This window comes from Rhinoderma darwinii, chromosome 2, assembly GCF_050947455.1.
Source record: "Rhinoderma darwinii isolate aRhiDar2 chromosome 2, aRhiDar2.hap1, whole genome shotgun sequence".
NCBI lineage: Eukaryota > Metazoa > Chordata > Amphibia > Anura > Rhinodermatidae > Rhinoderma > Rhinoderma darwinii.
The window spans coordinates 221,995,659-222,009,565 of NC_134688.1; the positions used below are offsets into that span (position 1 = coordinate 221,995,659).

Here is a 13,907-nt window from a genome sequence, read left to right on the forward strand (position 1 = left end):
ATATATATATATATATATATATATATATATATATATATATATATATAAAACTACTCCGGAACATCAGAGATGCTCAATATTTACAGGAGTAGTGAGGTAAACACAGGTGCTGTCATGGAGTATTTGTAGAACTAGTCCTTTCTTTAATAATATGGACTTTTCAAGATGTAGGCCGCCAGATGCAGGTTCAGAATATCTGAATGAAATATTAGACAGTCTTTGAAAGAAAGACTGGATCTTCGAGTGACAGACTTTGTGGAAGACCAAAAAGGAATCAAAATCAATTTTGCTTTTTCCAACAATATCTTCTGTAACACTTTTAGAAAAGAATTGGAGGCAAGTGCAAAATACCAAGTCTGTGAAGGACTAACTTTCTTTGGTGGTGGCGCCCATTAGATCCTTTCCTTCAATGCGGAATGAAATTGTGAAAGAGCCTCTACACTCAAAGATTTGTCTTTGGGATTCAGGGAGAAAACTCTTTTGACCTTTCCATTTTGTCAGGTCGCAAACAAATCCTTTTCTAGAATTCCCCATCGGTGGACCAAGGTCCGGAACAGCGCTGTGTTTAGACTCCTGGACTTAACCCCTTAATGACCAAGCCATTTTTTACGTTTTTCCATCGTCGCATTCCAAGAGCTATAACCTTTTTATTTTTGCGTCGACATAGCTGTATAAGGTCTTGTTTTTTGCGGGACAATTTGTACTTTTTAATAGCACCATTTTGGGGGACATATTATTTATTGATTAACTTTTATTAACTTTTTTTTGGGGGGGAATAGAAAAAAACCTGAAATTTCGCCACTCTTTTTCGCGTCTTAAATCAACGGCGTTTACCGTGTGAAATAAATAACACAATAACTTTATTCAGTGGTTTGTTACGATTGCAACGATACCAAATTTGTATAGTTTTTGTATGTTTTACTACTTTTACACAGTAAAAACGCTTTTTTTTCAAAATTATTTGTTTTTGTGTCTTCCATATTTGAAGAGCCGTAACGTTTTTATTTTTTTGCCGATGCAGTTGTATGAGGGTTTTTTTTTTTGCGGGAAGACTTGTAGTTTTTAATGGTACCATTTTTGAGTAGATGCGACTTTTTGATCACTTTTTATCACATTTTGTTAAAGTCAGGATTCAAAGAAAACAGCAATTTTTCCATAGTTTTTATTACATTTTTTACGGCGTTCACCGTGCGGGTTAAATAATGTAATACATTTATAGTCGGGGTCGTTACGGACGCGGCGATACCAAATATGTGTAACTTTTTTACTTTATTTTGTTTTTTTAATAGTAAAGCATTGTGTAAGGGGAAAAGCTGGGTTTTTCATTATTTTTCAATTAACTTTATTAAACTTTTTTTTTACTTTTTTACTAGTCCCACTAGGGGACTTTAATATGTGATTCTCTGATCGCTATTGTAATACACTGCAATACTTTTGTATTTTGTACAGTGTATTACTGCCTGTCCGTTTAAAACGGCCAGGCATCTGCTAGGTCATGCTTCCGGCATGATCTAGCAGGCATTCGCTCCAGGCAGATCTGGGGGCCTTTATTAGGCCCCCGGCTGCCATTAGAGACACAGACACTCGGCGATGGTATCGCCGGGTGTCGGTGGGAGAGAGAGGGAGCTCCCTCCCTCTCTCCAAAACCACTCAGATGCGGTGCACGCTATTGCGCACCGCATCTGAAGGGTTAAACGGGTGAGATCGATACTAATATCGATCTTACCCGGCAGAGCAGGGATGCCCCCAGCCCTCAGCTGTCTCTAGCAGCTGAGAGCAGGGAGATCTGACACTCCCTGCTCTGTTTACTTTATCCTGATGCAGCGCCGTGAAAAGGCGTATGCATCAGAATAAAGCCCGTTAGTGGCCGCCGTTAAAAGGTGTATTGGCGGTCACTAACGGGTTAAAGGATAACTAAACATTTAAAAAAACTTTTGACATGTCATAGTGACATGTCAGAAGTTATCGGTAGGGGTCCATGCGGAAGTGCTTGGGTGAGAACTGTGCTGCTTAGTTTCTGATCGCCTTTCCTCAGAGGGTTTTAGGCCCTGTTCACACAGAGCTTTTGTGCAAGCGGAAAAACCTGCCTCAAAATTCCTTCAGGAATTTTGTGTTTCAATAATTTTTATTGAAGTTTTACAAGGAAAGGTAAACTGTACTTTAAGCAATACAAAAGAAAAAAAATCTAGTCGGGGACATTCCCCGTAGATCAAACCATAACATAGAATTATAAATCAAGACTTGCCATAAATCATATAAAAAGGTAAGGAAGGAATAAAAGGGGGAGGGAGAGAAATAGGGAAAAGAGGGCAGAGGGGACAGGAAAATGAGGGTCAAGTGTCCTTCAGACAAAATAAACCTAAGGCCTCATGCACACGACCATAGCCGTGTGCACGGCCGTGATTTTCGGGCCGGCCGGCTGCGGACTGTCAGCCGCAGGCCGCCCGCAAATCGCGGGACATGCACACGCCATTGTTTTCAATGAGCCCGGACCGCAGAACAGGGCCGTAATAAGACATGCCCGTTCTTTCTGCGGTCCGGGCTCACGGGCCGTGCAAGGACCGCAAAAACTATGGTCGTGTGCACTGCCCCATAGAAAAGAATGGGGCCGCAATTCTCCCGTGGATTTTCGGGGGAATTGCGGCCGCAAAAACACGTTCGTGTAAGGGATTGTCCCAAGGTGCCAAACCTGAAGAAAGAGTTCTCCTTTATTAGAGACCATACAATGCAACCGATCATTAACCAAAATCAAATTCAATTTAGACTTAACTAGATGAATAGGAATCAGTGGACTTTCCCAGGAAGTAGCTATAATAATTTTGGCTGCCATGAAAAGAAAGGATCCAAATTTATGAGAGGCTTTAGATAATCCAGGGATGGTCACATTAAGTAACGCCTGTGACGGGGACAGTGTCAAATTAATCTAAGTTATAGAAAATAACATATTAAAGATTCACCGACAGAATCGGCGTACACTAGGGCAACCCCACCATACATGCAGAGGGTCTCCCACACATCCACAGTTTCTAAAGCAAGAAGATGAGGCAGAAGGGAACATCTTGGCCAACCTAGAGGGAACTAAGTACCGTCGTAAGAATACTTTATAATTGGCTTCAACCAGCGAAGTCTCTCTCCCACACTGACATGTATGACAACTTGTCCGAGGGAGCCACCAAAAGGGAATAAAGATTAAACAAGAGATGATGACCCCCAGAATTATTGAGACATAAATTCTCCAACACTGAAGTATTTTGCAGAACAGTAGTAGGTTTAAACGAGGACAAAAAATGATGAATCTGGCGAAAACGAAAAATCTCAGAATTTGGCATATGGTGGATAGACCGGTAAAAATTACAGGGTTTAACGCCTAGTCTTTTTACAAAATTGTCCTATTCGGTATAGACCTATATACAGCCACCACTGAAATGCTGACGGTTGCATACCAGGAGCAAAAATAGGATTAGCAAACAGTCTGGCTGCAGGTGTATGTATGGAACAGAGACGAAACCTAGGACTCCGTTTATCCCACAGCGCTAAGGAAGAAGAGAGAGGAGTGGACACAATACAGGTGGTCTGTGCCTGGGCTTCAGCCATAACAGCTGGTCTACAGGAATATCTGGAATAGCTGCCTGTTCGATAGAGATCCCCTTCAGGAATTTTGAGGCAGATTTTGACCTGCCTGCACTCTTTCCCGCCTTTTTAGCTGCATTTTCTGCCGCAGCCATTGAGCGCTGCAGCCAAAAAGCACAGTGAAAACCACTTTCTTTGCCTCCCATTAATGTCAATGGGAGGAGGTCAGAGACGGAAGCGCCCGAAGAAAGGGCATGACGCTTTTTCCCGCAAGCGTTTTTTTCCACTCGCATGGAAAAAAAGGCCTCCGCCACCAATGAAAATCAATGGGAGGCATATTCGGCCATTTCAGAGGCGGTTTCGGCCTCAAAAAACGCACCAAAAAAACTCTGTGTGAACAGGGCCTAAGGGTTCAAAAGAAAGTCTGCGAGTCCGTACACCACTTGCTGGGCTTTCTGAGGAAAGCCGATCAGAAATCTGCTTGACTGTTTTTGGACTGTCAATTGATGCGTGGCAGAAAGGGAGAGGATCTGGCTCAGAAGATGTTTGCAGAGAGAAGTTGGCTTGATCTGTGTCGCCTTTGGTGGTGAAGATGAGCCACTGTTGTCAGAGAATAAATGAACAAGTCTCCCTTTGCAGCAGATGTTTTGCACTTTTTACAGTTTCCCAAACTACATTCAGTTTTTCATATCCTGAGACTACACACACACACACACACACTGAAAAGTGTGAAAAATGTTGGCCTGCCAGATGCTCCTTCATCTGTGGTGACTACTATGTTGGGTGCCTGATGCCAAACAACCCCTTTTTTCAGAGTAGAGATTTATCTACCGGTTTGGTCAGAGATACCGTATTCTTGACTCCAATCGTTTTTTGTTATAACTGGAGAGAATCAGACTCTGAAAAGGTATTGACACCATGGTACTGCTGAAATGAATGAGGTCATGGATTCTAGAACAGACATGGCTTCCCTTGAATGATCTTTCTCTTCTCTGATGGAAGGTAATTTGTTCTAGGGAGAATAAAAGAATCCCGAAAAAAAATCTTGTAGGGGTGAGATCTGATTTTCCTTTGTTTAGCAAATTACATGTCTTGCAGAGGTAACCGACGAAGGGCAGAATTCGAGATTAACAGGTCGTCCAAATATAGAACAATATTTATCTTCTGTTGTCTCAGATGGGCTACTGCCTCCACCATTAGCTTTGTTAAGATTTGTGGATCAGATGAAACTTGAAGTGATGAAGGTCTTGAGTTCTGTAGACTGCAAACCTTAGAATCTCTTGGTATTTTTCATGAATTGGAACATGATATTATAATCATAAGAGGTTGGAAATCAATTATGCATATGACTATTTTTTTGCAACAAGGGGAATTGGGGACCGGGTGGACTTCATCTTGAAACGTTTGTTACAAATAAACTTGTTCAGAGGCTTTAGATTTATAATGGTTATGAAAAAAATATTTGGTTTCTTTATCCAAAGACTGGAATTGTGGCCTTTGATTTTTTATTTTTTTTTAAATCGAGCACCTCAATGCGAAGTGTACAAGCCTGAGGCAGTAGTTAGAGGAGGAAGGGTAGAGTCGAAAAACCTCTATTGCGCAGCGGTGAGTAATCCAGGGAGTAATCCTATTGCTGACCTTGAATTCCTTTCAGAGAGTTCTCTCTAGCCGATGGCTCCTTTAGTACGGCAGGAAGGTGTCACGAAATTTTTTTTTTTATATGTTTTTGCTTTTAGTATGTTATTAAAATAAACTTTATTTATTTGTGTTTTTGTGTTTTACTTTTTTCTTTCTTTTACTTCTCTGTGGGGGCTGCCATTTTTTTTTCATCTCTGTATGTGGCGATTAACGACACATACAGAGATGGAATACGGCACATACATCCCCATAGTGAATGCGAATGGGAGCCGTTCCATTCACTATAGCGTACGCTGTCTGTGTGGGAACGGTGCATGCACCACTCCCACACAGTCCAAAAGCAAGGTCTTCGGCCGAGCGACATCCGGCGCCATTTTCATGTGGACCGGAAGCCGCGGTCGGACAGTAAGATGACTAATTCCGGTCGAGGCTTCCGGACATATGTTCCAGGCAGCGAAGACGCGAGGAGTAGGATCGGAGGCAGCAGCGGCGGCAGGAGCAGGTAAGTTATGTTTGTGTATGTGATGTGTGTGTATGTTCGTGTTATACGGTCTGATTACCACTGTATCTAATCCTCCTACACTGTGTGCCACCATTTTCTGAGCGAATGCACAGTGTAGGAGGATTAGAAGATTCAACCACCTCCTTCTTCTGGCACTAGCCAGGATAAGGGAGGGGGGATTGTGTGAGGACACTAGAGCATGTGTGTCTACACCAAATTTGCAGCATAAAGCAATGAGGTTGCTTTACCACATTGCAATGCTGCAATTTTGGGAATTGCTCCCTCTAGTGACCAGCACATGGAAATGTTATAAATTAGAATTTAATTTATAATATTTCCTGACTTGTGAAAAAATTAAAACAATGTTTAATCACTTAAATACTGTTTAACTGAAAAAAATACAATAACATTTCTAGCGACACATTCTCTTTAACCTCGTGTTTAACGTACTTATTAGGGCCAATGAGCAACTCCTGTGGTGCTGTGATAGAGAATGAGGCAGGAAAACATAGCTCCATATGTCTTAATGCAATGTACAGGACATATGAAACATTGTTAGCACTTTGGTTGTGTTCATATACCGGTTATTAAACAGTACTTTAGTAAGAAGTTTCCTCAAACAGGGAGTTCTGGGGCTCCACACAACCTGGCTAGGAGTTTCCTAGGACTCAGCAGCAGGACCTATCATTTTTACAGTAGATATGGCAAACTGATTTAAACCAGCTCTAAGATGCTTGGTAAAACATTCCACACATTTCAGCCAGATTATTAAGTATAGAATGCTTTACCCGTTCTATGCCAAGCTTCTATGAGGTAGGAATAAGAAAAAGGGTACGCTGAAAGTGTAAAAAACTTTTAGGGGAACCCCTATGTTAATAACATTAGGCATCGCTGATATACAGCATAGTTTCTGGAGAAATATTGCCTTTTGAGTTGCTATAAGAGACTAAGTGGAGCTACAAGGAATAGGGGTGAAAAAAGTGTGAAGCTGGCTATGCACGTAAAATCCCCTAAGGGTATCGGCCGCATTGGTGACATTCTGCCCATAATGACGATTCTGCCAGTTGACACATAAATAAAACCTTTTATCTATTAAAAATAAACAAGGCAACAGAGACCATGTTGTATTTTTATACTTTATATATCAGGCTTTTCCATTACTCTTAGGCCTTATTCACACGGACCTATATAATTCAATGTGGCCGCTCACACGGCCGTTGTTTCAACGGCCGCGTGAAGGGTCCGTGAGAAAATAGGACATGCTCTATTTTTTCACGCATCCCTCCATAGACTCTAGTCTACGGGGGGATGCGTGATATCGCGTCCCGCAGTGCAGAGCACGATTGCACCTTGGACCTGACACTCGCTGAAACCTGGATTCCTTTTTCTGGAGTGGCACTTGGTGTGTTAAATGGGTTCTAGTTTTTTATGTAATGAAGAGAAACCATATAAAGACAGTACCCAATTCTAGTTATGTATAGAGTATACGCGTGAAACAGATGTAAGATAATAACTCACCCCCGGCAATGTCTTCTAGAGCAGGTAAATGGAGAGGACAACTTTCAGTATCTGCCATACTCCTCTAATGGTACGGCAAACTCAACTATTTAATATAAGACGATTCCAGGAATGACCAAAGTTCAGGCAGCTCTGAAAGAATGAAATGAATGATTAAAAAAATGAAACACAGAAATTCGGTTTGTTCTGGTTCACTGAGAATGAAAAAGAATACAAGACAATTTCAAGCATAAGCAAATGCAATGTGTGATTATCATCATCATCAGTCAAGTGTGGTCGTAGTTACCGACAGTGGGCTGGGGTAAGGGAGGGAAAGACCTTTAAAAAGGGTATTCTACGGGATGTAAAGGGGTTGTTCGGTTTCAGCAAATTCATGTTCTTTTTTTTGTCTAGTTAAAAGTTATCCAATTTTCCAATTTCGAGGTTAACTTTTAGTGGATAAAATTCTGTCCATGGTCATGTGATGAACACACAGGTGCATGGTTCGTTACAGTATGTGAATCAGAGCTGTGTCTTCTTAGCTGTATGAGGACTTGCTGTTTGCGGGATTAGTTGCATTTTTTTAATGGCACCATTTTGGGGTAAATAAACTTTTTTGATTAACTTTTATTACGTTTTCATTGGAGGGGGGGGGGGGGGGGTAGAACAAAACAGCAATTCTGCCATTGTTCTATGTGTTTTAAATTTACGCTGTTCACGTTACAGCGTAAATAACATGTTACCTTTATTCTTTGGGTCAGTACGATTGCGGCGATACCAAACATGTATAGGTTTTTTAAGTTTTACTACTTTTTCACAATAATTGTATTATTATTTTTCTTTACTGTGCACTGTGTTTTAAGAATTTTTATTTCACAAATAATTATTTTTCAGTCCCATTAGAGGGACTTCTCTATGTCATCTTTTAATCGCTGATATGCTTTGGTATACCAAAGCATTATTAGGCATATAGCCAGGGATATGTATATATATTATTAGGCATATAGCCTTTGCTTGACAATCAATTGGGAGCCTGCGATTGCATTTGACCACTTAGATGCCGCGGTACTATTGACCACGGCATCTAAAGGCTTAAATGGCCACAATCTAAGAAAACTTCGATTGTGACCGTTAGAGCAGGAGCCTGGCTGTCATAAGACATCCAAGCGCCCGCTCCATCCCGCAGGACTTAGACTAGGCCATTAGTGACCCCCGTGAAAAGGCATCCTGGTGGTCCTTAACGGGTCAGAGCCTAAATTGAAATTCGAAGTGGAAAACTGCAACAAAATCTGTAGCAAAATCTCTATATCGAACTTGTACATTTTGCTGCGGAAATGCAGTGGATTCGGTGGACGTATCCGTATAGTTTAATGTTTTACTACTTTGGCACAAAAAGTAGTAAAATAATGGCGGAGGCCTCTTAATAAATTTGTGCACAATTCCGCAATAAATTTCTGGTGTAAATGACAGTAAATGCCACCGCTTCTGCTAAGCTCCACCCACTTTGTACACCAAAATACTGGTGTGAAGTTGTTCAATAATTTGAATAATAATGTGTTTTCAGGTTGTCGCTTTCCAAGAGCCATCAATTTTTTTTATTTTTCTGTTGAAAAAGCTATTGGGGCTTGTTTTTTTGCAGGAGCACTTTTCAGTGTTAGGCTATGTTCACGCCTGCGTCCATGTGTTCCTTTGTTCTGCTCCGTCAGAAGAGCAGAACAAGGGAATTATGGAAGCTACGATTCCGTTGCACAACGGACTCCGCCGGTGACCGACGGAACCCATGGACTTCAAGGAGTTCTGTTTGGCTTTCAGTCGGGGTGTCCGTGATTTTATCGGAAACAGCGCAGCATGCTGCGCTAATCCCTGCCAGATCTGCGACGGAGGCCACTAAGGGAGCCTCCAATGGAGATGTGAACAAGGCCTTACCAGTCAGGGGCACATACCACTTATTGATTTAACTTTTATTGCTTTTTTTGAAAGGGTAAATGAACAAAAAAAATGCAATTTAGTAACTTAGGATTTTTTTTTATGATGCACACAGTGCAGGATAATAACGTGTCACTTTATAGTACAGGTCGTTACAGTTGCTGTGATACCAATTATGTCTAGTTGGTTTTAATTTTTAGCATTTTTCATAATAAAACATTTTTTAATGCAAAAACAGTTTTATTCAACTATTTTTAACAATTCTTTCTAGTACCGCTATGGAACTTGAACATGCGATCGCTCACATAATACACTGCACTACTTATGTTTCTGCACGAGAAATTGACATGCTGTAGATTGAGTCCGCACCACAGGTCAATTTCCACGTGTCTTTTCTGCAAATTTTTTCTGCAACATGTGGATGAGATTTGTTCAAAGTCGCAACACATAGCTCTTTGTTGCGGGTTTTACCTCCCCATTCAATTCAATGGGGAGAGCCCGCAACAGCAGAGCAGCCATTCTGCAACATCAATTGACATGCAGCAGCTTAAAAATCTGCACCTCAGGTCAATTTAGGAATGCTTTTTCAAATACGTTGCGGAAAATCTGCAGTGTATACACTGTGTGTGTTCCAACTCTGAGGGTAACTTAACACGTTGCGTAAATACTGCGGTTTTTCCCGCAACATATCCACAGCAAATACAGTAGCAGAAAAGTGGATGAGATAAAACAAATCTCATCCACACGCTGCGTAAATACTGAATCGGACGAACTGCTCAGAGATTGACCTGCGGTGTGGAATTTTATTCCGCAGCATGTCAATTGTATTTGCATAAACGCTGCTTATTTGTTGCGGGTGTTGAATTCAATGGGGAAGTAAAATCCGCAATAGTAGTTGTTGCATTTTTGTTTGCAGCGATTCCGCCACAAAAAAAAATAAAATCTCATACTTACCCAGAAATCTGTGTTCCTCCCTCCAGCGCAGCCTCCTGGGATGACGTTTCATCCCATGTGACAGCTGCAGCCAATCACAGGGGATGAAACGTTATCCCAAGAGGCCGGCCTGGATAACGTCAAAGATCGGCTGCAGCGGTCTCCTGGTATGAAACGTCATCCTAGCAGGCCGGCAAAGTGCTGAAGTTTTCCGCAGCAGACATTTCGGGCGAATAACTGCACCAGTTTAATGCGGTTTTTCGGCCGGAATTCCCTGCGGCGCACAGGGCAGATACGGTGTGTGCTTTTACGCAGCGTATACGCCCCGTGTGAACTCAGTCTTAGGGTGGATTCACACATGCCAGATTTTGTTGCAGAAATTTTCTGCGACTCAAAACCTGTTCCGTTCATCTGAATAGAACTCGCAAAAATTCATACACCTGCTGTAGAAACAACCCCATTCAGATAAATTGTAACGGATTTTCAGTCGCAGAGATTTCTGCAACAAAATCTCCTACATGTGAATCCACCCACGCAGCCTATTATTCCCTGCTTTTGAGGGGGCCTAATTGACTAAGGTGCATATCAGACCTCTAGCCCATCGGCAACCTGTGATCGCTTTGCAGGGATACTGATGGGCTTACAGAGAGAGCCCCCTACCTCTGTAAAAACACTAAGGCCCCATGCACACGAACGTGCTTTTGCGACCGCAATTCCCCCAAAAATCCATGTGAGAATTGCGGCCCCATTTATTGCTATGGGGCCATGCACACGACCGTGGTTTCCACGGTCCGTGCATGGCCCAGGACTCATAGCAAATAATGAATGCGGCCATGTGCACGGCCCGCGATTTGCGGGTGGCTCGCGGGTGACACTCTGCTGCCGTCCAACTCGAAAATCACGGCCGTGCACATGGCTACGATCGTGTGCATGAAGCCTTTAGGTGCCATGGTGATACACAGTAATAATATACATGATCATTTGGACTCCGGTCCTTTTTTCGGTGAATTGCTTTTGTTTTGGATCCTGAATATTTTACTTTGAGGACATTGCGGTTTTCCACAAGTAGTTTTAAAAACCCTTAGAACATACCTTTCAAAAACATGCCAAACTCACCATGAAGCATGGGGAGGCCGAATTATACTCTGGGGATGCACTTGTTAAGTCTTGTGAACAGTTTGAGGGTAAAAAAATTGCAGACAGGTACTGGAACTCCTCTTGGTAAACCTGCTGCAGTGTGCAAGAGAACTGTAAAAAGATTTCGGTTAAGATTTAGGGTATGTTCACACGATGAGAGGCATTTACGTGTGAAAAGACAGACTGTTAACAGCTGCCTCGTTTCACACGTAAATGCTCCTCCTTGTAATTTACGAGGCGTCTGAGACGCTCGTAAATCTTGAGCTGTGCTTCATTGAGTTCAATGAAGAACAGCTCAAATTACGTGGCAAAGAAGTGCCCTGCACTTCTTTGCCGAGGCAGTCCATTTACGCATCGTCGTTTGACAGCTGTCAAACGACGACGCTTAAATTACAGGTTGTCTGCATAGTACGTCAGCAAACCCATTCAAATGAATGGGCAGATGTTTGCCGACGTATTGCAGCCCTATTTTCAGACGTAAATCGAGGCATAATACGCCTCGTTTACATCTGAAAATAGGTCGTGTGAACCCAGCCTTAAGGTATGTTTACACGGCCTATTTTCGGGCCGTAAACGCCCGAAAAATCGGAACCTGAACGCCTCCAAACATCTGCCCATTGATTTCAATGGCAAAAATGGCATTCTGTTCAGAAGGGCCGTTTTTTTACGTGGCCGTTTTGAAAAACAGCCTCGAAAAAGAAGTGCATGTCACTTCTGGAGGCATTTTTTTTTTAGCTGAGTTTCCATTGAACACTATGAAAAACGCCTAAAAAAACGCCTCAAAAGAAGCCTGAAAAGAAGCTCCAAATTAGGCTATATTCACACGGAGTATTTTGCAGGCGGAATTTCTGCCTCAAAATTCAGTTTGGAAGTTTGAGGCAGATGTTCCTCTCCCTGCACGACGATTTTCGCTGTGTTTTTCGCCCGAGTCCATAGAGCGTTGCGGGCATAAAACGCCACGAAATACGCTTTCTCTGCCTCCCATTGAAGTCAATGGGAGGTCAGAGGCGTAAACGCCCAAAGATAGGGCATGCCGCTTCTTCTTCCCATGAGGCGGCTTCACTGCCCGCCGGAAAAAGACGCCTCTGCCTCCCATTGAAATCAATGGGAGGCATTTTTGGGCCATTTTTGACTAGTTTTTTGGCGCGGTTTCCGCGTCCAAAAACTCAGTGTGAACATAGCCTAAAAAGAAGCTTCATTTTCAGCTTAAAAAACGCCTGAAAATCAGAGGCTGTTTTCTCTGAAAACAGCTCCATATTTTCAGACGTTTTTTGTTAAGCGTGTGAACATACCCTTATTTTCCATGTTTATGTGGCTGACATGTTTTATGGGGGAACTTTCTGGCTGCCAATGTTTACGCAGGGCAGAGGCATCTGGCATTGTGTTTGATTTGGTGCATATTTTGTGCCAGAGATACTGCTGCGGAGAAGAAAATAAAAAAAAGATACCATACTCACCTGCCCTGGCAGTCCCTTAATGCAGGGGCGTAGCTGGGGGGGGGGGGGGGGGAGGCAGGCAGGGCATGTGCCCCGGGCGCAACTTAGAGGGGGCACCAGCGCCACCCCCTCCTGCACTATACTTGTACCTGCGTCTATTCAGCGGCCATTCAGCTGCTTTCTACGAGTGAAGCGGCGCGATACTTTGCGGCGCTTGCGTAGTTGAAAGGCGCTGGAATGACAGGGAAAGTCTCTGCCCTGCCATCAACGCCTTTCATAGACACTTCGTTCAACCCCAGGAGACCTGCGCAGAAGAGAGCAGGTCTCCATTGCTGCCGGACGGCGTGGGAACGGGATTAAACGGAACGTGTTGCTAGAATTTTTTTTTTTTTTTTTCAGTTAAACAATTAGTATTTGAGTGATTACACATTGTTTTAATTTTTTCACAAGTCAGGAAATATTATAAATTAAATTCTAATTTATAACATTTCCATGTGCTGGGCACTAGAGGGAGTTCCCAAAATTGCAGCATGGTCACTGTGGTAAAGTAACCTCAATGATTTATGCTGCAAATTTGGGGTGGACACACTCTCCTCTAGTGTCCTCACACAATCCCCCCTCCCTTCTTCTGGCTAGTGGCAGGAAAAGGAGGCGTTTGAGGGTCTTCAAACCTCCTACACTCCTACAGGGGGGCTTTATCTACAGGGGGGCTATCTGTGGAGCACTATATACAGGGGGACTATATACAGGGGTGGGCTATCTGTGGAGCACTATATACAGGGGTGGGCTATATCTACAGGGGGACTATATACAGGGGTGGGCTATCTATGGAGCACTATATACAGGGGTGGACTATATGTGGAGCACTATATACAGGGGTGGACTATCTGTGGAGCACTATAGGGGGCGCTATTTGTGGGACACTATATACAGGGGTGGGTTATATGGGGGCACTATCTACAGGGGGCACGGTGTGTGTGTATGTGTGGGACACAATGTATGGCACGCTATTATATTTAGGGGCGTAGTGTGTGGTATAATGAGAACTTTATCCTTGTTTATAGGTGTAGAAATGTTGGAAAAGTGAGAAGCTGAAGACATCTGAGCGGCAAACTGCAGAAATGGGCTGTGACTGGGAGAAGTCATCATAGAGGTCTGGATCGGATGGAGAAAAAGAACTAGAATCTGAATCTTTGCCCCGGGTGCTGAAGAACCTAGCTACGACTCTGCTTAACGACACGTCCCTGCTCCCACTGTTTGTTCTCGGT

General features: G+C 42.9%; 1 protein-coding gene across 3 annotated transcripts in view; it reads right to left on the bottom strand.

Annotated features, from left to right (window-relative positions):
• C2H11orf54 (chromosome 2 C11orf54 homolog) overlaps positions 1-13,907 on the bottom strand; it is a 38,101-nt gene that overhangs the window by 22,866 nt on the left and 1,328 nt on the right. For 2 of the 3 annotated variants that reach the window (XM_075852891.1, XM_075852890.1), the window contains exon 2: positions 7,229-7,360. In XM_075852891.1, coding sequence (XP_075709006.1) covers positions 7,229-7,286 — 58 coding nt within the window. In that variant the 5' untranslated portion in view covers positions 7,287-7,360. The remainder of the gene's footprint in view (positions 1-7,228; positions 7,361-13,907) is intronic. The other variant, XM_075852892.1, reaches the window with a different exon arrangement.